The 27580-nt window shown below is 37.4% G+C and overlaps 1 protein-coding gene across 2 annotated transcripts in view; it reads right to left on the bottom strand.

Moving 5' to 3' along the window:
* Positions 1-446: 446 nt before the first annotated feature.
* Positions 447-27580, bottom strand: part of LOC114096196 (probable G-protein coupled receptor 141) — a 50476-nt gene continuing 23342 nt past the window's right edge. The window contains exons 4-5 of one of the 2 annotated variants that reach the window (XM_027939664.2): positions 16181-16292; positions 447-1972 (exon numbers count right to left, since the gene is read on the bottom strand). In XM_027939664.2, the coding sequence (XP_027795465.1) occupies positions 1041-1958 (918 nt within the window). In that variant the 5' untranslated portion in view covers positions 1959-1972; positions 16181-16292 and the 3' untranslated portion in view covers positions 447-1040. The remainder of the gene's footprint in view (positions 1973-16180; positions 16293-27580) is intronic. The other variant, XM_034637089.2, reaches the window with a different exon arrangement.

Genomic DNA, 27580 nt, shown 5'->3' with positions numbered 1-27580 from the left:
AGCTAAATTATAACCAAGATTAACCTACCTAAGGTGAAGAGGCATAAAAAGAACTAGACAGCTGAGTCCAGTCCAAACCCCAAGAAAAGACCATGCTTCTAGCTGAAGAAATTAGAATGAGCTAATGAAACTAGTACCTGTTAGACCAAGCAAACATTTCACGCTAGAAAATAATGCAATTTCATATTTGGGTAATATTTCTTCTGTAGGCCCACATTAGTCAGCCTTTTATTATAACACAGTATTATAGAGAGAAAAGCATAATTGCAACTCCATGTGGAGTCATCATCAGTGGTCTTTGTATGGGCATCTTTTGGAGACCACAGGGATCAAGTAAAGATTGAGATGAGTGCTCTGTAATTTTATACTACTTTTGTTTGGCTGGAGCAAATAATGAATGGTATTCTTATTGTAAGCACAAAATGATGGATGCAGACCTCAAAAGATTCAGAGATGCCGTTTATTCATTCACAGACTCAGGCACCATAGGGGTTCATTTTCTGGATGAGAAAGTGGCCTTCAGTTACAGAGGATACAGTGAGGGTGGTTTAATCATTGGAAACTGTGGATGTGCCCTTTGGACAGTCAGGGGCTAGTGGTTCAGGTTAAAACTTTAACTCAGGAAAGCAGTGGTTAAAAAGGTTGAAACTCATTGTTACCTGGAGAGATGGAAGTCCAGATCCTGAGAGATGTATCCTCAAATCTCACCCATTGCTTTTCTTTCTCTGGGATTCACTGTTTCCCAGAGTTTCCATATTTACTGAGTCTCCATTTAGGACTAATTTGCAATGGGGGAAGGTCCAAGTCCATAGCCCAGCATTCAGAAGCCACTCCCTTCCTTCAGGGCCCATTGTTATTGGGAAAGGACTTACCGGTAGGTTAATGCTTGGCTAGTTTTCTCTCCCTCCTCTGGAGCTGCACCATCTCTCCGCTTTTCTTCTGGGGCTATCTGGTTGGAATATTATTTTCCATAGCCCTCCACTTACCTCCCTGGACTATTTTCACTCCCAATACAAAGAAATTACTATGGTGGTTCATGGCTAACGGCACAAAAGGCAATTCCATAGGTCAATTATCTTTTGCTTAAACCAATGGCTTCCCCCTAGAACAAAGAGCAGCAAATCACAGCAGCTAATGGCTGTGACGCTCAGGAAGATTTCATTGTAAAATGCAACACTGTTATTGCAGCCCTTGGTTTGTGCCACAACATGCAAGTAATAGATCCTGAAGAACTGGTAGGGAAGAAAACAAATAAGGATGATGCCTATGAAGAATAGATTCTTCAGCTGAGCCCAGAACTCCTGGTGGGACAGTAAGGAGTGGCTTAGCTTCCGCACCATGGATATAGTGATGAAGATCTGGAAGACCAAGAGAATCACTGCAGTGGTTATGACAATAATGACTATTATGTAATTGATGGCTTGCACATACTCACGACCAAGTTCCTTATGGAAATTAAAACAGTGGTTTTCATTGTACTCCTCATTATTTCCATACTGAGAAATGACCAGGGGTACCACAATGACAATCACCAAAAGCCACATGCCTGAACTGGCAGCAACCGCATGTAGTTTTCTGTAGAATTCCACTTTGTCCTGGCGCTTGAAGAAGATGAGGTACCTGATAACCAGGATCACCAGGTAGAAGAGGAACGTGAGGTACATGTGGATGTGCAGCATGGCACTCACAAATTTGCAGAAGGGCAATCCAAATGTCCAAGTCTCCTTGATGAGGTAGGACAAGCGGAAAGGTACTGTCAGCAGAAAAACACTGTGGACCACCACCAGGTTAACGACTGCTGTGGTCGTCACGGACCGTGTATTCATTTTCACCAGCAGGAACAAAATGGAGATGACACCTGTCAGTCCGCCAATGAGCACTACAAAGTAGAGCCAGGTTAAATGAGGAGTCAGTATAGGATCACAAGAGGAATTCCTGGAGATATTGTAACCAGCCATTCTTCAGACATCGCCTGGAAAAGAAAAAACACTGATAAACTTCCAGAGTTTCATTCAGAGTACTTTTAAGGCACTGACAACAACGTGGCTTGCAATTTATCTATTTACATGATGTAAACTTTATGTGCCTTAAGAATGAAGATTATGTCATATGCATGTTTGTGTATCTTAAACCTAAAACACAGCAAGTCATTGTTTCAGTCCATTTCTGTTGCTATTAATACAATACCACACATTAGGTGACTTTATAAAGAAACTAGGTTTATTTTGGCTCATGGTTCTGAAAGTCCAAGGTCAAGGTGTTACCCTTAGTGATGGCCTTCTTGCTGCAGACTTTCTAGGTGTCACGGAGACAAGGAGCATGCATATATGTCTATGCCTCTCCTGGTCTCTCTCCCTCTTTTATAAAGCACCTGTAGGATTCATTTATAGGGATGCCACCCTAAAGAATTTATCTAACTCTAATCCCCCCCAAAGATGCCACCTCTGAACCACATGATTGGATTAAGTTTCCATCCTCTTAATACCTCACAAAGGGGATGAAATTTGAACACGTGAAACCTTAGAGAATGTGCACTAACCATATCTAAACCATAACAGTCATTGATTCTTAATTTTTAATAGGAATAAAAATCTAATCTTAATCTTTATGATAGATGCTACCAGAAAAACACACACACACACACACACACACACACACACACACGGACAAGGCAATCTGCATAAATCTTAAGAGAATTACAGACCATGGGGAAATACTAGTACTATAATAACCAATAGAAAATATTTTTATACAAGATATTTTTTAAGCATGATTATAGTTCTCTAAATCTTTCCACCAGGGAGACTCAAAGAGATTCAAATTGAATTGTTCACTCAGTACCTGACCTTTGTAATACATTTGCAATTATTCTTATTCATTCTTTGAATATCTCTTCATACAATGGAAATGGATTGAAAGATGAATGGATGGATGAAATGATGTAAGATATTTTAAGATCATGATTTTAGTTCTTTAAATCCTTCTAACTTGCTCTTAAATGACCAGAGGATATTCACACTTAATTCATTTATGATACTGATTTGAGAAAAATTTAGATAAGTCAAGGCAGCAACAAGAAATAGGAAGATTTATCTGAACTTTTCATTGTACTTATATTTTCATGTAACTGGGAGATCTGACTGTTAAATTTAACAGAGCCCCTATCAAAATGGGCATGCCCTTCCCATTCTCCTATTCCCTGCATTCAAACGTATAAAAGGGCAATTGTCATTCCTCCTCCAGACTCCTGAAAGATCCTCTCCCCAAATTATTCAAACCCTCATACTCCATCTTCAACTTAGTTATTATTAAAGATTTAGAAGTCTTTCAATTTCACTAACAAGTTATATCACATTTCCTACTTAAAGGCCTTCAATGGCTTCCCATTTAAGATAAATATCGATATCTTTCCGTGTCTAGAATGTTCTGGGTTACAATGGCAAAGACTGGTCCTTTGAGACCAGATTCAAGAAATAATCAAACTTTGATGGAATGCACATGAGGACATGAGTGGTACAGAAGAGCCTTAATCACGCCCAGCTTTCTGACTTGAACAATTGCCTTGGTAGAGGTCTATGTACTGACACCAGGGAAACTCAAATAAATTCAAATTGAATTTTTCACTCAGTACCGAACCTTTGGAACATATTTGCAATTATTTTTCTTCATTTACATAATGGAATATGTCCCAGCAATACAAATGAACCTACTTTTGATATACATAACACTGATGAATCACAAAAACATATTAAATCATATATATTCTCAAGAAGGTGATAGTGCCCTAAAGGTGCAAAAAATATTGTCCTTGATGTATTTCATGGTTTAGATATAAGGTGTCCCTCAAAAGTTCATGAGTGTGGGGTGCAGTGGCAAAAGCCTGTAATCCCAGTGGCTCAGGAGGTTGAGGCAGCAGGATCAGGAGTTCAAACCCAGCCTTAGCAACTCAGCAAGCCCTAAGCAGCTCAGTGAGACCCTGTCTCTAAGTAAAATACAAAAAGGAACTGGGGGTGTGTCTCAGTGGTTGAGTGCCCCTGAGTTCAATCCTGGTACCAAAAACAAAACAAACAAACAAAGAAGTTCATGAGGTGAGAATACTAGAACATTCAGAGGTAAAATGATTGGTCATGAAAGCCTTAACATAATCAGTTCATTAATTCCCTGGTAGAGGTTAACTGGGTTGTAACTGTAGGCAGGTAAGTTGTAGCTAGAGGAGATGGGTTGCTAGGATTGTGCCATTGGGGTATATATATTATTTCTGGTGAGCAGAGATTAGGTCTCTCTCTGCTCCCTTATTGTCATGTCCTGAGCTGCTTTCCTGCCTCATGCCCTTCTGCCTTGATGTTCTGCCTTGCCTCCAGCACAGAGCAACAGAGTCAGCCATTGATGAACTGAGACCTCTGAAACCATGAGCCCTAAGTAAACTTTTCCTCCTCTACATCGTTCTTGTCAGATCTTTTGGTCACAGCAGTGAAACAGCTGACTAAAACAATGTGTGAGAAAATATTATTCTATGTATATAAAGTATGGAAATGTATATATGTACATATATGTATAGACAGACAGACAGACACACACACACACACACACACACACACACCTGGCACATAACCACACAGGTATATCTGTGGTATTAAAATTTCAGAAGGAGGTGAGAGACAATTAGGGGAAAAAAACCTAAAAGTGCTGTCTAATGGGACAGTAATTTATAATCAGTTGAGAAACACTGTGCTCAATGAAAGATACCAGCCACAAAAAGTACATACTGTTTGATTTCTTTTTCTAGAAAAGGCATAACTAATGTGAGAGAAAACAAATCCATGTAGGCCCTGGCCCAGGTCATGGGGAAAGAGATCCGCTTCCAAGCAGGTGGAGAGGCTTATGAGGTTATATAAATATTTTATGTCATATTTGGTTACCACCACAGTTACTTGACAACATTTGTTAAATTACACACTTAAAATTGAGAGATTTGTTTGCATATACTTATACCTCAATAGATTTTTTTAAGTAATAATAACCTAACTCCAGGAAACTTCTATTTTTGTAAGCATGGAATACAACTTCAAAGAATCATGACTGGGTATTTCCTTAGGGGTTGCCTCATGGTAGACTTGATCTATGTGATGTGTCATCTCTACTTTGCCTCTTATTTTTCTCTGTGGAAAAATAGTTCATCAAGTAGGAATTACCCTGTATTAAACTCTGAGTCAGAACGGCTGTGCCACCATGACTTCTGCTCACCATTTCCTTCAGACATTGGCCTAGTCAGACTGACTTCTGAAAGAAGGGAGTAAAATCAATAGCACATCACTTAAATCCTCTTTCTTTATTGTAAACTGCTGCAATCTCTCTCTTACATATATCAGAAACACATGTTAAATAATTGTCTCTGCTAAGACTACACTATATTGCCATATTTAATTTAACCCTCATGATAATCTTGTGAGTAGTGAAATGTATTATCATATGGAAATCTAGGTGATAAAACTGAGTCCTGGGAAGGATGCCATTTGACTAAGGTTTTCAGAGCCTGTCTGTCTGCCCCTCTCTCTCTCTCTCTCTCTCTCTCTCTCTCTCTCTCTCTCTCTCATACACACACACACACACACACACACACACACACACACGATACACACATTCCAAAACATTATTGTGTGTCATGAAGAAGCATTGTGAATATGCCAATTCCAAGTTTCTAAATGTTAACATAAGCAGGAGGGAAGGCCATCAAGAAACTGCTCTGCTTGCATGGCTGTCTGCCAACATATCAACAGAGCAGCTCTTTCTGCTTCTTGGATTCCTAACTCTCCTACCCCTTTTTCTTGGTTTTTAGCAGATCCCACAGGTTAGCTCAATCAAAATCATTCTCTTTCTTGCCTGCTTTTGTTATAGTTTTTTTTTTTTTTCAGCATTAGTGCTTGCATATGACTTCATTTACTGGTCGGCTGTTGGATTGCAAAATATGGAGGCCGATGTCAGCCAAATGAGAATGTCAACGTGCAGAGAGATTAGACTGTTTGGCAAGATAGTAGTGAAATTGGTTACTCTGGGACAGCTATGGCATAATTCTTGTATTCGTTAGTATATAGCCTAGATTTCAAATATTAAGATAACATATTAAATATAACTTCAATCAGACATTATATCAAATGTAAATAGAGTAAACAGTCCAATTAAAATACAAAGATTGTAGACTGAATTCAAGAATCAGGATCCAGCTATATGGAGTTTACAAAAGATATTTAAAATGTAAGAATCACAATAAAAGCAATAGATTCATTATAAAATGTCACATTTATTTCTAATAGTGATTCTTCTTTAAGACCTACTTTTATTAACATACTTGAGCCTTTTTTGTTTAGTGTTCATACTTTACATATTTTTCCATCCTTCTAAAAGCAGTATTTATGATTCTTACACTTAAAATGTGCCATTTGTAAACAAAAATTACTTATGCCTCTCCCCTACAAATCCTACAAATTCAGATCACTTAACGTCATTTATCCCACCACTCCATTTTATGGTTTTCACGCATATTAATTCTACATGTCTTTTAAACCCCATATTGACATTTAATCCACAGTCATGTGTTTTTCCCACTTAGTCCGTATTCATTGCTCTGTTTCTTCCTGCATTTCTGTGTTTCCATCCAGGACAATTTTGAAGAACTCCATTCACTATTTCTCCTAATGCAAGTTAATTCTTTCAGGTTATGTGTGTGTTTGTGAAAATTTTTTCATTTTATATACATTATTAGGATTAATTGCAAGGCATAAAAACTTAGGTTCACACTTTCTTTCAATACTTTGAAAATGTTATTACATTATCCTCTAGCTTTCACCATTGAGACTTCAGTCATTAACATTGCTACTGCTTCTTCTATTATGATTGTCTTTTTTTTACTTTAGCTCATATATATATATATATATATATATATATATATATATATATATATAGTGTTTTATGCTTGTAGTGTTTTTCTCTGTTTATGCTGCTTGGAGGTCCTCATGGTTTCTTAAATTTATTGGTTGATGTCTTTAGTCACTTTGGGGAAATTTTTAGTACTATCTTTGCAAATATTGTGTTGCCACAATCTCTTTTCTCCTATAAGAGTTTAATTATATTTATACTAGATTTTCACTCTTTCTCTAACCCCTACATTTTGCTAAATTATAATGCATTTTTCCATCCCTGCTTCCCCTGGATATTTTCAATTATTCTTGTTCAGTATTCCTGTCTTTGGTTGTGGCTAAGCTGCTGTAAAACCAACTTGTGGGTTCATAATACAAGATATAAAGTATTTTCAGTTCTAGAATGTGTAATTATTACTTTTTATAAATTTTATTTTGCTTATGGAATTTGCTCATAATCTGTTTCGTTTTCTTTATTTTTTCTCTATTTTCTTAAATTTGTGAACCATATTTATTTAAAAGCTTTGTTAATAGCATCTGTAGATGTATTTCTATTTTTTTTCTCTTGATCTTACCTTTGGCATGCCTAGTAATTCACTATTATGTTTTGCATATTTTGTTTCTAATAAGATAAAGTTTCCAAATAATATTTTTTTCCTCCTAGGAAGGATCACCCTTTTCTCCAATATACTCAGATGATTTGAATCAAGGTTTGTTTGCAGGCCTAGTAAGTTTTAATCTACCTTCAGGTCTCCTATATTTTCAACTGTCATCCTATATTTTCAACTGTCATTAAAACTGTTGTCCTTGATCCCTGTTTTCTGATATATATGGACTGGCATCTAATCATTTTCTTATAAAATTTCCGATGTCTCTGCTATGCTTTCCAAAAGTTTTCAGGTCAAAGATCTTAGTCTCCCACTCCAAAAAGTTCCAGAATTCATAAAAATGTCCCCACAAATTGGTGAACAACTTCAATTCTCCAATCACAGCCCTGAGTTTAAAAATGTCACTCTTGTAAAAAGGAGCTGCTTAATGCAGTTCACCTGTTTGAGGTTTTCTTTGTTCTGGAATCTCAACCTCTTCATTCATTGCCTCCGCTGCCTGCTGTCTTCAAGCAAATAACTTCTGTATTTTATTTAGCTTTTAAGATTATTTTGGCTTGAAGATTTCATCAGCCAATAGCCATTCTATCCCAAGAAGATACAGAAACTAATATAAATTTTAATGTTTTAAATGTTAAATTTATATTTTATGAAATGAATAGGTTATAGTAATGTACTTTGGAAATTTGAAGTATAATATCTCCTGCGTACAGTAGGCATTCTCTATAACATCCTCATTTCACTCTCTGAGCTTTGGTTACAATGATCTTGTTCCAGGTGCTCCAATGCCTCAAGTTTCGTTCACCTCCTCCTCCTCTGATCCCCCCTCACTCCCTCTTCCCCCTTCTCCTCCTTGTTCTTTGCCTTAGGAGTACTACCTCTTCTCTCAAACCCCATTACCTAGCTATCTAAAAGACCTTAAAGCTATTGTTAATTCCTTAGGAATGCTGTGTGTCACACACATACCAGGTAAGGTCTGCCTGACCTTCTCTTTCAGAATTCTCTCTAAAAGTAAATAATTACATGAGTAAATGAGTACTGGTTGCTGGCATCTCTCCACCCCTACCCTCAAATTATAAATTCCATGAAGAGAAGAACAGTGTGCATTTTTCCCATTTTTGTTTTCATAGCAGTAGTCAATACACAAAAGATGGTCCCTAAGTATTAAGTGAAGGAATAACTAAAGGTCCATCTAAGAGCACAGTGTACTGCTTCAATTCTTATATCTGCTACTGTTTGCATTGTTTCTATGAGGAAATTACTTAATCTGTATGAGGCTTATTTTGCTCATCTAAAATGTAATCCCTATCTCATAGAGAATTATGAGACAAATTAGATAATTTATGCACAAAGTTAAAATATATATAACATGATCACAGATTAATATCAATTGCTCTATGAAATAAGAATAAACCCAAAGTATGAAGCGGAAATATCTTCCAGCCTAACTATCCTCTTTGGCTGCTAAAACCCTGCAACTTTTTGCTCTCCTGAGAGGAACATAAAACTGATTTGACACAGCTGAAACAACAACAGTCATGGATGACAATCACAACACCATCTTTCTGTGGCTGTCCCCACCAATGTCCCTAGTTCATGTGCAAGGATAAATGCTATGTGTTCTGGTGACTCACAATAATTCCCAGGATCTAATGTGTCTTCCTTTCCAAAAACCTAGGACATTCCTTGCCAGGCAGCATGAGAATAAAAGCAGGTATGGCCACATTTGCTAACCATTCAGCTAGCCAATTACATGGAACCAGCACCACATCTTTCCAGCCCAGACCTATCCACATATTATGTTACCCATTGTTGACTTGCCACCCAACATCTGGTTTTATTCTCTGATTGACCTGACAAACTCTGGCTCACTCCCCACCAAAACCCTGACTCAGATTCAGCAATCCTCACCTCACAATTGAGTGTTTCCCAAGTAAACTTATTGTCGGTACTTTCTCTCAAAATTATCTTGCTAGATAATACTCCTTTCAAGTCTCAGCTTCCACATTCCTTCTTGCTTCTTTCCTGTGGCTGCAGTTCCACCTCAAATTTTGGAGCAACCAGTTCCCAATCAGGAAGGGTTTATACACATCTCAGGAGATTCTGCAGGAGCCATTTGCTATTCCAATCCTGTCCTTATGGCCCATCCAGTTCTTGCAAAAAAGTCTTACTCTGCTTCCTTATCCCATTTCTATTACTGGTACCCATTAGCTGTTCTGTTTACCTGTACAGGGGCCATCATGATCTTCATAACCTATTGTTTGTCCCTGCATTATAATCTTGATGGCCAAGCTCCTTGATCCCACCTGCCTGTGAACACCTCCCCTGAGGCTGGGTCCTGACAGGTTTTTCCAGATGCTGCCTATGAACCTGAATGGACCTAGCTTGTTGCTATGTTCTTATTTCTATTTTTATGTTGTTTTGCCCACACTTAATCAGGACATTGTGTAAAACTCCCAGATGATCTGCCTCCAAGTCAGCTTCTTCATTCTGCCTGGTAGATCTCAGCTAAAACAATCCTTGAGCTAAACTGGGCCTGCGCTCTTCCACTCTGCCTGCTGGGGGCATACTCTCACTTCACATCACTCCTAAGAAGCCAGGCTTTGACTCTCCTAGGTAACACAGTGAGAAAAAAGAGGGGAAGTTAAAAAGTCCTTTCTGCCTAGAGCATGTTCTCTTTTTTATAAAAAAGAAGTCTCTTCTTCTTTGCCTCCTTCTACAAGGAACTTGCTCTTTTATTATTCTCTTGGAGACAACTTTATCCTATATAATGAACACCCTACATCCAAGATGACTCACAAGCTTTTGAAAGCCAAGCAGGAAGTAGAATAGGGCCAAAGGAGGAAGACAATGCAATAAAAGCTATGGAGATCACAGGTAGTCCAGGAGGCCAGATAAGGATTGAAGCCCAATTTCTTCCACAGGAGAAAAAACAAGAATGTATATGTGCAAAAAGTATTCCTCTGCATCTAGGGATTGATGGGAGTTTTTAATTACTGGACCTGAAATTACTCTCTCTTCTTTCTTTCTCAGAGATGATTCAATCTTCTGTATGGATGACTAGCTTGCAGCCATGACTAAGCATGTCCAAGAACACACTAACAGAGCTGGATGGTGACCTCCCTACCTGTGAAGATTCAAGGTTATTGCTACATTTTCACATAAGCCTCTTCTCTCATCCACAAGAAGAAATAGGCATGTGTTAACAGTAACCTTATTTTATCAATATTGCCTTGAAGAATTGTATTTTCCACATGGAAGTTGAAACATTGAAATACAAAACTAATTTTAATCTGGGTTTTTATTTTAGTTGCATTATATTGATCTTGAAGGTCAAATTTCTTTGTACAGTGATACAAAGACATTTTCAATAGCAATTGATAACAACAGCAATTCAACCAAAATGAACGTGTTCGTTTGAACCTAAACTATTAAATATTACGTTATCTGTTACTTTGCGTGTGTGATAGATTTGGATGCCTACAAAGGATGGAGGAAACTTCAAGCATCTGCACATAAAAGAAAGTTCAAAGCTTAAAAACCTTGGAAGGAAACGTCTTCATTACAATAATTTGAGCACACACAAAAACAATAAATGCTGTTCAGAAATGTGTTCAATGTTTCGCTTCAGAATAATAGCTTGCAAATGAGAACAGGCACCGAGGCTCTGGGAAAGCCACAATGTCTGAGAGATGCCGTGGGCTGTGAAGCAGTGACTTACTGGGTATGTGACAGACAGGTCTGAGAGATGAATATCAGGACCTAGGTACTCGGAACAACTATAAGTGCAATTTATGCAAAACTCGCCAACTGTGATGAAACAAACACTCTCTTAAATGAGAAGCCATTTCTTCTCCTGGGTATTAAGTTTGGATTATATGAATTTTAATTTTTCAATATTTAGGCCCAAATTTTGTTATTTTCCCTGAGCTTTGGGATACAGACACTTTGAAGAGGAAAAAAAGGGAATTAAAAAAAAAAACTAGGAGGCATCTAGAATAGAATGTTTTAAACATACTTTTATTACTTAAAAACTCCACCTCACACCCAATTTTCACAGAAAAATAATAATAACATATGCACTAACCCAGTATTTGGCACAAGGTGAGTGGTTAGTGTTTCTGTAATGATTCAACAAACTCATGAAAGGAAAAAAATAGGATGTCAAGAAGATGATGGAAGGAAAGAAAAGGAAGACAAGAGAAAAAGGGAGGAGGTGGGGAAAACAAAGGAAAGGGGCAGGAAGGAGGAGGAAGAGGATAGAGGAAGAGAGGCTCTGATGGTCCCAGCAGCAATGCTGTTGTCATTCTCAGGCTCTGAGCCAACTATGGTATTTTCCTGGATTTGGGTCTTTACACCAAGAAGTGATGAAAACATTTTACCTATTTACCTAGTTGGCTGTTTAATACAATATGAACCATACTCCAACAAAGGCAGCCAACTCATTTAAGACTTGTAAGAAGGCAATGGATGTCTTAGAAACAATCCATTACCAATACAAGGAACCAGGGATTTAAAAAAAAAAAAAACATTAACATTTACTTTATCATTCAGTTTTGATATCTCACCCATGTGTCTTCATTGTATTTCCTCTTTCCAAAATATTCTGCCCTATTCTCATGCTATTATACATCCCTGATGTACAAGCTCAGATTCCACATCCTTCAGGAGCCCTTGCCTAGCCTTGCAGACATTTTCAATTGCTTTCTTCCTTCCTTATTTCATATTTTAGTCCCTTGTGGACCTCTTGATTCTGAATTTCTTTCAATGTTAGCATAATTTTCTAAAATAGTGGACACAGGTTGTTAGTTGAATGAATAAAATAATGATGAAAAAATCATTGACCTCATTACTTTCTTTGATAGAGCCACATTTGGGTCTAGACCAGTAACTAATGTCAGGATCCCAGAAATAAACGATGGGTCCTGAGCAAGCTCTCCCAAGGAAGCATGGCTACCTCTCTGGCAATGTGTCGACCACCTCATCCTAGACATGAACCTCTCCCTCCTAGGCAGGGATCTCTTCTTATTCTCTGCAATTGAATTCAGAAGTCTAGAATTAAGTCTTGCCTCAAACTCAAGTTTGCTTGAGTCCCGTCCACTCTCATTTTCCTACTTAAAACACTTTGGTTTCTAAAAGAACATATTTAATTCTGTATATATCTTGATAGATAGATAGATAGATAGATAGATAGATAGATAGATAGATAGATCCATCTCCTGATTTACCTATTAGCACAATATATTGGAACAGGGTCCATTGGTTTTTGTAGCTCTAAACCAGCCTCTCCCAATCCTGGTAGAGCAGTAGGATTCTGTCATCTTGCCTGCATGATTTTTTTCTTGTTTTGTTCTAACTTCAACCCACACACAGGAGAGCTCCTTGGATTTACCTAAGACTTGGTTAATGGCAATTTCCTTGTGTCTTACCAGTTCACTTCCCATTGCCTTGCCCACAATGTTTCTTGGGCCTCAGTGGTCATTCCCCATTGCCCAAAGACTACCCCAATCTCAGAAGTGAGACATGGAACTGGTTTCTGTGGTTGTTTTACAAAAATCTACGATAGAACCAACATCAGAGACCAGCCTACTAAATTAGAGTCCTACAAAGTTTTCAGAATCCTCCAAAATAATGTTAAGCAATCCACATCCTTATAAGTGTATAGACCACAGTTACCAGGACTTCTACCCTTTTCAAAACAAAAGAGCACCTATAATCTTGGATTTCTCACTTCACTTATTAAACAAATAATATAATTTTTAAATGTTTATTGTATAGTAGGTAGGAAAGATTCAGAAATGGAGTAAACATCATTGCATTTATATCTCTTTCCATTTGGCAAGAGAGATAGGGATACGTAGATTATTAAAGAAACCCCTATAGGGAAGTAAAAAAGTGCTGTAAAATTTCAGAAAAGAGGGTAGTTATTTTAAGATCTAGTCACAGTGAAGGTATCAAAATGGGTACAGGTATTTGATGGGTACTTAATCTTGAAGGATGAATTGAAGTTCTGGACATAGAGACAAGATAAAGCACTCAATCAAAGAGTCAGAGTAAAGAGTGGATGCATGTTTAGGGGATTACCAACAGCCAGAAACACCTGAAATTTAAAATATATTAATGAAATACAGATGAGTGTCTGCAGATGAGGCTTACCCACTATGTTGCCACACTCAAGATTTCCTATTCTATACTGAAAAATATGAGATGCAGTGGATTTTATAATCTCAAATAGCATTCAACATTTTAACTTCAAAATCATTTTGATAATAAAGGAAGAGTTAGAGAAGGGCGAGACAGAAGCATGATATCATTAGCTGGCCATTATGTCAGTCAAGTTTAAATAGTATAAGGATTAGCATCAGTCAGTGCCAGTTCCAAACTAAACAAACATTAAAAACATGGGTTGGAAAGGAAAGATTGTGCTCGAGATTCTTCATGGCAAGTACAAATCAGATCAAGTACAAACATAAAAAGACAAGAAATAATCACTAAATGTTTTAGGAAAATAAATGCCACATTAGATGGAGACCAAATTCCTCAGGCAAAAGAACCAAGACTAATTAGTAAGCTAAAAAGGCAAAACATCTATAAATGCCCTCAGAGGAAAGAGAATGATGTTAAAAAAAAAAAAGACTCCGTTGTTATTGAATTTTTTTTTAAATGTCCTACTTCACAGTCAGTGAGCTTACAAGAATATTCAAAGAGATCTACAAAGATGGAATAATAATAACAAAAAGGTCAAGGGATGAAAGATAAAAAGAAAAGGTAAGAAACTCCTAGGGCAAAACTAGAAGTTCCAACAATCAGGAGACAGAAAAATGAAATGGAATACTTAACTAAGTAAGAATATTTACTATGCATAAAAAGATGAAATTTTTGTTTTGAAAGAGCCTACTAATGCTGTGCTAAACTAATAGAAAATTCTCATATTTAGACAAATGAAGATGGAATGTCAAATCACAGAGAACACATTTTCATATTCACATTGATGTTTAATGAGCATCTCAAACTTCAAAGCTGGATACCACTCCCACATTCCCAGAGAGACACAAAAGTTGTTCCTTCAAAGTCCTCCCAGCCTCTGGTAGTAGTGACTTTACTTTCCAGTTGCTTGATTGAAAGCTTGGCATTCCTCCCTGATTTTTTTGTTTTATTCCCAAATTCACCACCATTTCTATCCCCTGTCACACATAATAGTCCACATAGGATCTCTAGGTAGGATTTTTTTTTTTTTTTTTGTAGAGGACATTACTGGTATAATTGCAAAATATTAACAGAGCCTATAGATTAAGTAATAGAATTTCATCTATGCTACGCTCCTAAATTTGATCATTGTATGCAGTTATATAAAAGAATATCTTGTCTTTAGAAAAATGTGCACTGCATATCATAGGGATAAAAATCATCATGTTCTTGGTTTCTTTTCAGATTGATCCAAGAAATTATAATATACATATTACATATAATATGTATATAAACATGAAAAGTCAATGTGGTAAAAATTAAAATTGGGGATTTAGGCAAAGCAGGCATTGAAGTTCTTTATACCCATGCTTACAACATTTCTGTAAATGTCCTGTGTAAAAATTATCTCTAAATTATAATATTACAAAATATTAAATTAAGTAAATCTGGGATTGGTGTACCTCTCACCACGCACATTGCAATGACTGTGGTTCAAGTCACATCACTGATTCCTGGGATCATAACAGCAAACTCAGGAATCCTCTCTTATTCTACTCTCTTACTGAACTGTTTCTTTTACAGTGTATTCACAACTCTATAACCAGAGTAATCTCTCTAAAGGTAAAGCAGAAAATGCCATCCTTCTTCTCCCAATCCTCAATGGCTTCTCATCTTACTCAGAGTCCAATTAAGATTTAGAAATGGTCTATACAGTCCTTCTGGATGTAAGTGATCCTTCTCATTCTCTGTCTTTGATATTACCTCCTATAAGTTTCCCCTTCATTAATATATGCCAAATAAACATGATAACTACTTGCTTTCTTCAAACAGGACTGGCATGCCCTGCCTCAGGTTCTATTCACATGAAGTTCTTCCTATGTGGCTCCTCTTTTTCCAGAAATCACACTACTTACATGCTCACCTCCTTCATGCCTCCAGTCACAGATCACTTTTTCAGTAATTTTCTTTAATGTTGATACTTAGCCACTTCTAACCAGCACACCTCTTATGATTTGGATATGAGGTGTTCTCCAGAAGCTCCTGGGTTAATGCAGGAATGTTTGGAATCAAAATGATTGTATTTTTACAATCGTTTACAATGATTTACATCTAAAGAATTGAATCCATCCATCCCAGTTTGAATGAACTAACTGGGTGGTGATTGTAGGCAGGTGGGTATGGCTGCAGGAAGTGGGTCACTGGGAGCATGCCCTGGAAGGGTTTATCTTTCCTGTGGCTGTTCCTGTGCTCCCTACACCCCATCTTTCCCTGCAGCCATGATGATCTGCCTCACCTTGGGCCCTGAGTTATGGACTCAGCTAACTGCAGACTATCCTCTGAAACCAAGAACCAAAATAAACTTGCTAATGACATAGCACATGGTTTTTCTCCTGTGTTTGTTTTCCTTGTTGCTCCTTCCACTGGAATTCAAGCAACATGAGGACAAGACATCTGCTCTGTTCACATTTTTACCTTTAGAATCTGGAACAGTGCCTTTGTGTAAGAGCCTCTTGATAAACAATTGCTGAATGAACGAAACCAGACTTCTTCCAAGTTCCCAGAGAGCACAGAAACATCAGAAAATCTATGAAAAAATTATAAACAGTCATCAGAGTTTGACATATTGAATGCTGGAAAAATATCTGAATGGTTTTGAAATACTATTTTGAATTGGAAATTCTCCTTTCTACCAAACTAGTATTCAAGAGAGTGAAGAAGAGAGGCATGCTCTGACACACAAATACTCAGAATATTTATCTCTCTGGGATATCCCCTGAATTAAGAATATATATTCCAGCTAAATGAAAAAAAAACCCAAAAAGAAAATATATAGGATGCCAAAAAATACAGTAGTAAGCTAAAGTGTAAATGAAACAACACAACTAAATCTAAAATGTTAATGACAACACAAAATTAAAATTCCTATGGGTTTCAACATAGTGAGAGTGGGGAACATAAAACAAAGGGTGTATGCCAACATTTTTGTTTTACCAGGAAGGAAGTTGATATTGCCATTTAATTGTCGAGAAATCGGAAAGTGTGAGATTAAACTCTTGATGAAAATTTCAGGGCAATTGCTTGGTGAACAGAAGTTGGTATCTGGCTTACAAATTACTCAAAGGAAAAAATGAAGCACAGCAAACCCAATCAATCCAATCAGAGGCAGGAAGGAAAAAAGAAAACAGAAAACAGACAAGCAATCATAGTGCATAAACAAGTTTTAAAAGAAAATAATACAAAGTCAACATCTGAAATTATGCTCAATATGAATGATTTATAATTTGTTCCTTCTTCTACTTATAAAAAGGAGAAATTATCTCTACAGGTTTGTGAATATTCTAAATCCCAATTGAATTGTATGCTTTAAAAGGGTGAGTTTTCTTTCCCCGTGCATGTAGGAATATGTAACAAATCTCATTATTATATACAATGTGCCAATAAAAAATAAATTAAAAATAAAGAAAGGATAAATATTATATTTGGTGAGTCATCTCAGTAAAGTCATCATTTAAAAAGAAAGAGAGAGACTGTGTCTAACCTGAACCTTGGTGATGAGGAAGGAGAGGAAAAAATATAAAGAACTAAGACAGAGCAGGTGGAGGTAACTCAGTGGTAGATCATATGCTTATCATGCGTAAGGCCCTGGGTTCAATCCCCAGCACTCCTGCACCCACATCCCCCCAAAAAGACAGAGACTCAACAGTACTAATGACTACCCTCAGGGCAGAGCAGAGAAGTACTATCTGGACAGCTCAGTGGCAATACTCAAGAGCTCTGGGAGACCCAGATAAAAGGTCTTTCTGAACTTATCACTCATTCTTCTTTGCTCCTGACTCTGTCTTTGGATTCCTTTTCTCCTACTGCACGCTGAACAGATGGGCCCATGGATCCTACCCCTGAGCACTCCATACAAGGGAACCAACCCTACTCATAGTCTTCACAGTGCTTCCCACTATCATCTTGCTTTTTTCTCACCCTTCTCCAGACCCATCCCTGTTCCCACTGTGTCTCCAAAGCAGAATGGACAATTGTCCCATAGATCAGAAGGCAAAAATCACAGAAGCATAGTGATAGAGTGAAGCATGGTGATCACAACTGCTGTTAAAGTGAGGAAGACACTGAGCCCATGCAAGGACCTTAACACAATTGGATGTCAGCTAAATCTCAGGTCCTGGGTTCCGTTCCAGAACTGTTCCCATGATGTGGCACTGCTACAGGTGGACTCCAGAGACCACCTGTAGGTGGAAGCCAGCATCTATATGGCAGAGCCCTGATTTAAGTCCACCTGATACTCCCCCTTCCAGGACAGAGCCAGGATGAATATCCAACACAGCTAGAAGAAACAGAACAGATTTCCTAACATGAGATTGTTGGTGGATAAATGGCAACCCTGCCTTCGAAATAGCCTTACAGCCAATTACATTTTGTTATTTTTGCTGAAAAAGAATAGCAGCAGTCACTTTAATCACTCACTATGGGAAAATCAAACAGCAGTTTATCCAAAATGTATTGAGAAAAGACTCTGGGATGACAGCTCCCACATTAAGGACCATCTCAGGGTAGCTAAAAAAAAAAAAAAAAAAGAACGAAAGAAAGAAAGAAAAACAAAGCTGTCTAAAAATATCAGGAACAGGTGAAATACAACAATAAAAATCAACTGCAGAAATCCATTTGAGAGAATGATATGCCTAAGTAGCATACAAAAAGTTCCCCCCACACACGACATTTTTCTTTTCCTTTTTGCACTCTGTCATAGTCATCTTCCTATTCACAGACTGTTACAGAAGTTTGAAAGGAGTCTCTTGGGTCTTCCACTACAGTGGCAAACAATTGCTTAGTTAAGCACCTTTGAATGAAAGACCTGCAGCTAATCAAAATACCCATTTCCACCAAAGAACAACATTCTACCATTTCTCTATTCAATTCTATTATTTCTCCTATCACTTGAGGAGTTAAACATGGTGCTGACTTTGTAACTGGTGATGATGTCTTTTGGTTAACTAGAAGAGAAGCAGAAGTTGAGGTCTAAACTCCGTGAGGTTGAAACTCAGAGGCTTTGTGTTTTTATAGACAGAAGCCTAAATTGCTCGGCAAGACACATCTAACACCTGTTTCACCACCTGCTTCTTTACAAGGACCAGTCCACGAACTTTCCATTCCTGGGAAGAGCTTTGCACAGAAGTATGGGCTTTGGTCTAGAAGTATGGAGATGTTCAGTGACTTCTGATCCTCACTGATGTCCCCCAGCCCATTATAGTTTATATATGAGGTATCCCCCAAAAGCTCATATATAAGACAAGTGCAAGGTTCAGAGGTGAAATGATTTGTTTGTTAGAGTCGTAACCTAATCAGTGGATTAATTTTTAAATGAAGGCAGGTAGGGTGTGGCTGGAGGAGACAGACCAGTAGGGACATAACTTTGAGATTTATATTTTGTCCTTGGTGAGTGGAGTTCTTTCTGTGCTTCCTGAATTCCATGTTTGAGCTGCTTCCCTCTGCCACACCCTTGTGCCATAATGTTCTGCCTCACCTCAGAACAAAGCAATGGATTTGGCCATCTATGGACAGAGACCTCTGAAACTGTGAGCCTCAAATAAACTTTTCCTCCTCTAATTGTTTCTGTCAGGTCTTTTGGTCACAGTGACAAAAAAGCTAACTAAAATAGACTTCTACTAGAACTATTGCTTCAAATTAATTTCTTGATTTCCAGAGATTGTGAATTGTTCTTAAGAAATAAGTCTGTGAAGTGGTGTCTGGAATTCTTGGGTGACCTGTGATGCTGTGGCAGATTTACCAGCTTTGCCATACCATCTCGTCTACCTAATCCCCAATCTCAAAAGATAGAGAAGCAATATGCCAGAGAAACATGTTTATGTAAACATTTAAAGGAGAAGGGCTTCAGACAGACAAATGTGGATATAGTACTCCTCCCTTCTCTGTGGTTTCACTTTCCACAGTTTCAGTTATCCACAGTCAACTGTGGTCCAGAAACATTATACGGAAAATTTCCAACCTGAACAATTCATAAGCTTTAAATTGCATGCCACTCTAGGTAGCATGATGAAATCTTACACTCCATCCCTCCCAAGACATGAATCATTTCTTTGTCCAATGTGTCCATACTGTTTATACTACCCACTCCTTAGTCACTGAGTAGTTATATATACTTTCAGATGTCACAGTATCACAGTGATCATGCTCAAGTAACCCTTAGTTTGTCTAATAACAGTGCCAAATCACAAGAAAAGTGATGCTGGTAATTTGCATACGCCAGAGAAAGGTCATAAAGTGCTTCCTTGAAGTAAAAAGAAGAAACTTCTTGACCTATGAAGGATAGAAAGAAAAACTTATGCCAAGGTTGAAGTTGCTGACATCTAAGGTTAGAAAACATTTTCACTCTCTGAAACTGTGAAGAAGAAGGACAAATATTGTACTAGTCTGCCTGTTACACCTCAAACTGCAAAATATATTGCAACAGTGAGTGACAAGGACTTGGTTAAGATGGAAAAGGCATTAAGTTATAGGGTTTGCTGTATCTGCAGTTTCAGCCAGCCAGGAGGAGCCTCCAAACGAATCCCCTCAGGAGGGGACTATTGTATTCAGCAATAAACTCCATGAGGCACCAAAACATAATGAAGCAAGAACAGGAAATCACGAAAGAATGCTATTTTCATGAGCATCCACAGAATCATGGTAGACTATTACTAGACTATTTCACTAGACTCATCACTAGACTATTTCATGCATTTACCTGTCCACCTGCTTATCTGCTTCAACAGCAGTTTTATCTCCCCTTAGCGACTCCCAGAATTTTATTTCCTTTTCTTTTCAGTGTTTCTGTCTTTTATCTTATTACAAAATGAGGCAACACAATTAAATAAAGAAAAATTAAATAAGCAGAAGAATTTTCCACTCTTTCAAATATTTTCGTATATTCCCTGCTAGTTTCTTTCTAAGCATGTTAGTCTGATAGTTATAATCACATTGTACCTCAATTTTCAACCAAATATTTTTCACTAGCAATTTATCAAAGTACTGAGCCTTGATGTCCCTGTACTTTTCAATGATTATATAATATCTCATCAAGTAGATGCTTCCAAAGTTATTTAATCAAATTGGCAGGGATGGTGTGTTTCCAACTTACTGTTGTTATAAGTAACTATGATAAATGCTTTTGCAATTTAAGCATTTTACATATTTTGGATGATTTCCAGAAGGTAATGTCCAAGAAAAGTGTGGTCATCCAGCATGGAAATATTTATAGATATAGATTTATAGTGCCAGATTTCCATTGAAAAATACAAAATATGACTTAAAGTCAAAAGTTTATTCCTGCTTTCTAATTTAAGTTGTTCATATTAAGTGGTTTTAAAATATGTAACCCAGATGACTTCAATCAGCCAACAGTCTTTACTCCCTGTTCTTGTAGGAAAAATTCTAAAATGAGCAAGAGGAAAGTACCATCCTCAAGTAACTCATCAGCCCTTGAGACATACATTAAATTCTCAGGCTTCAGTGAGCTAAGCAAAGGGTAAACAAAAGTTCTAAAGGTGTTTTTCTGTTCAAATGGTGCCTCTCTTTCACACCCAGAAAGTGCCCAGGTAGTACCACTGGCTTCCATCTTGGAGGCAAATATAAGCTGCCAGTAAGTTTAGATGTCATGCAAACAGAAATGCTGAGGAGGACCAGAAATGGAAAGTGATTTTAGCAAATGTGAACCCCTTTATTGAGGGAAAGAAGGCACTCCATTTGTAGAATTAACCAAAATCCATGATAGGAAAGCACTACACTCCCAAAGTGAACTTGATAAATCAGCTCATTCAGATCAAAGCTAATTTCTTCAAATCAAAGCTCCCGAGAAAGTAGCCAAGTAAATCTGTTGAGGATCATTCTTATTCCATTCCTAGTCCCAGATACCTCTGGGTTTATCATTTCTCACCCATAATGAGTGCATCTGTGGCAGCACAAGTGGTTGATAATTATAGAGTGTCAGGTCCTGAGTGCCTTGTCCATTCCTGACACTATGATGGAATTTCATGTTACTTGGAATCCTCTCAAACCATCTTTTCATCCAAAATATTAGATGAAGAAATTGAGGCTCAGAGAAGTTAAGCAATTCTCCCAGATTTTCTCAGCTAACAATTGGCAGCACTGAGATGAGACCATCAGGATATTTGACTCTGAAGCCCATGTTCTGTATCACCTAACAGGTACAATGTCAGAGCCACTGACATTGCCATCCCCTGCTGGGGAAAAAAAAAAAAGAAAAGAAAGAAATGGACATTCCTTCCCTGCTTCATCCATACTCTCTGTCTGAGCTGAGAATTCTCAGCTTATCAGTCCTTGGTTTCTCACTGCAGTGTTTATTTCTGTATGACCAGTTAAAAGGATCTTTAAAGGCAATTAATTTGAATATTAGCAGGAGTCTTGGAGAAATAATTAGAATTGGTTCACTTGGTATTCTCTAAAGCCAATAAATGTCTTGAAAAGCAGTTCATCAGCTTGCAATGTAAGAAGAAAAACAAAACTGCATTAAAATTTTGATTACCAAAATTAAATTTGTCCTAGAGAGAACACTGAGCCTTTCTTAATTTCTCTTTATTTTTTTAACGTTAGGTCCTTGTCTCCCCTTGTTTGAGATTGGAAATCATGCTGAGAGATTGTTATAATAGGCCCTACCCACCTGCTTAGCCCCAGAGGGTTGAGTCCAAGGAGGACCACATGTAGCCACAGAGAGGCACAAGGACTGTTACCCTGTGCCCAGCCATCCACACATGAGTGGCCAGATATGGCCCCCTTATGGAAGTTCCAGACCTGAGATGTGTCATCTTTCCTCTTCCTGCCTTCTTCTTGGCTCCTGGTTCACCTCCCCGGGGTCCTTTTGTAACATCAGCCTCACTGAAACTCACCCAACTGCCCTCAATCTATACTCCTTTCTCTTACTTCATGGATCCAGCCATAGCTTAGATGTTCCTTTCTAACCAAGGACCATCCCAACACCAGCCACCCCTCAGATACTGGTTTTAGCCTGGCTCTGATGCTCTCAGGAGCATTTCCTCACCTCTTCCCTCCAAAAATTTAGCTCTTGCCCCCATACACAGGAATTGGAGTCTTTTCTGGCAAAAATCTTGGGAAACAAGAAGGATTGTGTCATTAATTTTTTTCAATTTCCCACTGAATTCTCAACTCCAGCTGCCTCTGAGCTGCACATTCTAAACATAGCCAAAGTGAACTCAGTTTAGACAGTGTGTTCTCATCTGACAACAGTGACTCATGATTGACAGATATGTGCAGCAAAGGGTGAGGGGTGCATGTCAATATTTTTGCAGAAAGTAACTAAGCTGCTAGGAACATGTTGGCCTCTGTACAAGAAGGCCAGAACCAAAATAGATCCATTATTAAACACAGTGAGATCCATATTAGATGATAGAATGGTTAGAAGAGCTAACAACCATCAATTCTCTATGCAGATATTCAAACATGGGTTGGAAAATTTTTTGACAGATTTTTGTACAGAAAACTTATCACCAAATCTGATGGTCAGATAAGGTGGCCAATGCTGAGATTCTATGACATGATAAAGGCCTGGACTTTGTAGCCCTGTCTTCCTCTTTTTCTTAGCTCATACCAACTTCCATCTTGTACTCAAATTGCAGAACTATTGTCTGATAATGCTAGTTAGCAAGAAGCCAAAGGCATTGTTTCGCGGTCCCACCTCTGATTCTGTAACATCTGAACCAGCTAAGGCTATGTGGACATTTTGAAGTACAAATTGCTGATGCTTATATCACAGCTTTTCTGGAGTATAGGAGAAAATTCAGATGATCTGGTGAAACTCCCCATATACAAACTGTAAAGCTTACTCTTTATGCCTCCAAAATGCTTGCTCCCCACACCCTGATCAGGGAAGCCTAAGATAGCAGAGTACAGTGAATCAGAGCCCTGTTTGAGACACTGCATCCTCAAATTTTGTACTACTTGCCTGCATTGAAAACTTAACAATAGTCTTTAGCTACATTTCAGTGATCCAGAGAGATCTTCATACTCTCTCTCATCCTTGTGATCTCAGAAAAGCCAAGACTTAAATGGATGCGGATGGGGTTCTAATACCAGTTCATCTATCATTCCTGCTGAGAAATGTTTCCTTTGACAACTAGCTACTTTTTCAGGAAGTAGCATGAACAGAAGTCACTCTCTCTGTCTTAAATCAAGCTCATCAGCAAAAACAATTTTCTGACTCATATTTTCTCTAAAGTTTCTATTTTATCTTGAATCACTGTTTGCTTTCTTCATGGCATTTAATATGATGTCAAGTGGTAAATATACTTGTAGATTTGCATATTAAGTGGAAATTCTCATCATTAGACTAGAACATTCATAAGGGAGGTGACCATGACCGCTTAGACCATCACTAGTTTGTCTCTGGGCACATAGAAAATACTAAATATTTTATTGACTATTTGCTTAAGGCTTCTCATATCCCTGGCTATTTATAATCTTTTCAATATAATGAATTTATTTTAGCTGAGAGAGAGAGAAACATAAGTACTTTCTCAGGCTGAGACCAGAGCATTCACTTCCTGGTGCATATTTTATTACACAATTATGTTCAGGAACCATATGAAAAATTTTACTTAAGATACATGTGTTAGCCTAATTGATGTGTAAAGGTTGTACAGTAAATGAATGAAGGATACAAAATAAAGAAGAACAACTATTCTCAAGCAGTTTATCGTTTAGTGAGGGAGACAGACCCATGGAGTAGAAATACATGAAGGTAGCATAAGACCATGCCACGAGAGCAGAGTGGTGGGAGAATAAGCCAACCTATGAGAAGGAGTAACCCAGGAAAGCCTCAGAAGAGAAGCTGATGTTAAAGTAGAGCAGGAGGGTGGAAAGGACTTGGCAGATAGAGAAAGGGTGAGAAAGAAAGTGGAGACAGGAAATATCAGGGGATGGCACTGAATTAGCTCATAGGGCAAATACCAAATGCATGTTAATGATCAATGTGATCTTCTCTGTTATAGTCTAAAGCATATCTATCAGCAAATATACAATCTCCATGTAGACTTTGACTATCTCATCCTAGTTTTTCAGAGACATCCTCAATCCAATTAACTTTTGTGGGGGAAGAGATATTTCCGTGAGAAACATATTTGCTATTCCTCTTTTTAGTTCTGTTTTAGACCGTATGCTTAAGACTCAAAGAAAGCATAGCTTTCCCTTTCATTTACTTGGAAACAGATTTTTATTCTTCTTCTCACAAAGACTCATCCATGTTTTCCCTGATGATATCTACTCTATGTTCAAGATATAAAGTAAATCTGAACCTTAGTTGAAGACATGCATAATTAGCAAGGCCCATCTGTTGTCAGACAGTCATGGGCTGAACATGGCCTTCTTTCCCCATCATGGAAATCTGAGGCTCTCTGGCCAAGGAACTCGCCTATGTCTTCCTGGGAACCTTATATAAATCTAGACCCTAGTCAGTGTTCACAATATTCTCAGCCTCTTGGCAGGCATGTTATCCCTCTACAGCATATGAAGGAAAACGTTCCCCTAAATATTTAGAAATAAAAAATGTCAGTTGAAAACTTAGCTGTCACGTTCCATTTTAGAACAAAAGAGATATAAGGAAAGTAGTTGAAACATCATTTAGAAACAGAAATTCTTAAGAGGAAACCACATAAACTGGAGAAAAAAAAATCCCCAAACATTGCAGTGCATTAGTTTCTTGAACAAATGGTATTAATTCACCGAAAAATACAGAAGTTACCACTTTCAGCCAACAAGAAATTGAGCAAATTATGTTATGTGCATGTATGAGGATATGATACTGAATCCTGCTACTGTGATTATAACATACCAATTAAAACATTTTAAAAAAGAAATGATACTTTGGTCTTCACTTCTTTACTATGCCTACAAGGTGTACTGATTCCAAATAAAAGAGTCATTTTGACTCTTTGGAGTCCTTTGTTTTCTACTTAAGACTTGAGCATTATTTGTTTTTCTAAACTCTCTGTCTATCCTGTTACCTAACAAGATTTATTTTTTTCTGTGTCCCAGTTTCCCTCACCAACTTAATACACGTGGCCAAAATATTCTTAATTAGCTTTTCATGCTCTATTATCATTTCACCCCTCCAAGAACATTTCATCATTCCTCCCAAAAAAGTAACTCTCCTACCTGCCTTAAAAGTTAGTCATACTTCTTTTATATCATATCATTTCAAGTTTTGACACAGCTATTAATTTAGCTCTTCTCCATAACAAAATACAGATACCCAAGGTAAGAACTATGTCTTATTCTTTCCATTTCCCCCACAATTCTTAGCGGGACAGATATCTCTTTGATTCAATGGAATAATAAATGATATTGTAGACAGTTGTGTTTGTTGGTCTCCTCAGCCTCCATTTATGCATAATTTATGCATAATTTATACATAATTCCTCAAAACCCATTTCCATTTTAATATGTCCCTGTCGTTCTGAAGGAGTCCATGTCTCAGCCCCATGAATGGGTACTCAACTTGGACTAAACTAAATTGATCACAATATTTTATCTCCCACCTCACCACTAATCATAATCATAACTATTGACTTATAATGGATATATGACCTAAGGTGATCCAATCAGAATGATATCAGAACTCTCTGGAAATGCTACACAAAGACACATTCTCTTGTCTTAAAACAGTGGGATATGTATATTTGAAGCCTAGCAAGGCTGCAGTCAGTTATGTTATGACCATAACATTAAACATAGTATTAGTTTAGTATTAAACTAATACTCACTTCATGATGCTAATATCTCTTGGTTGCAGATATGTAGGTATCTAAGAACTGGAAGAAAATAAGAAGGAAAATCTACCAAGTTTTGAACCCTTAAAATTCTGATTAAATAAGGTTAAAATAAAGTCTGTTCAGCTTTAATTAATCGAAATGCTATGATTTAACAAGACCCCTTAGCTACAATTCAGTGATCCAGAAAGATCTTCATACTCTTTCTCACCCTTGTGATCTCAGAAAAGCCAAGACTTAAATGGAGGTGGATGGGATTCTAATACCAGTTCATGTTTCGTTCCTACGCAGGAATATTTGAATATGGAACCACTAATGAGATAAAATAGGTAAAGCAGCCACTCCATAAACAGAAATAGTTTCCCTGTCGTTTTCTTCACATCTAGAGGTCTTTGTCAAAAAAAGAAAAAGAAGGAGGAGGAGGAGGAGGAAGAAGAAGAAGAAGAAAAGAAAGAAAGAAATGTATCAATAACCAAAAGTTCTGGTAATAACATGTTTTGAAGAATTTAGGATAAACAGCTTCTAAATTTCATGAGGATAACACTAATTCAAATGAGGACTTACTGGGTTCTTTGAAACTCCTAATGCTTGAGACACAGATTAATGGGAAGGTGTTGCAAAAAATCTAACAGCTTACATCCTGTTTCTACACATCACAGTAGCAAAGCATGGTGTAACACGGCTTTCTACACTAGTAGAAGATCAAAACAGCACAAAAGAAATTTGTGGTTTCTTGGGCTATATCTTTACAATGCAAAGTGTTCATTGGAAAATGAAGATAATATAAGGGAAGAAGCTGCAATTTTCTTTATTGAAGTTTACTTAGATAAATTTAAGTTATCTAGACTGTTCTTATAACTTAAGTTGTTCACAAAGTTATGCAATCAGCAACAATTTACCAAGACTGCTAATGTACTAAAAATTCCTATAATAAATCTAATGCTATAGAACATAGTGGACTATGTGACTGCACAGTAATTCTCCTTGACTAATATATCTTTAGGTTGTTGAAATATAAGGAACAGCCACTTTTTCATTATTCTCAAGTTCTTATAGAATCTTATAAAGA

The sequence above is a fragment of the Marmota flaviventris genome, chromosome 1 (assembly GCF_047511675.1).
Source record: "Marmota flaviventris isolate mMarFla1 chromosome 1, mMarFla1.hap1, whole genome shotgun sequence".
In the NCBI taxonomy this organism is placed as follows: domain Eukaryota; kingdom Metazoa; phylum Chordata; class Mammalia; order Rodentia; family Sciuridae; genus Marmota; species Marmota flaviventris.
Note: the sequence above shows the minus strand (reverse complement) of the source record. Positions and strands in the feature narration are given on the sequence as shown.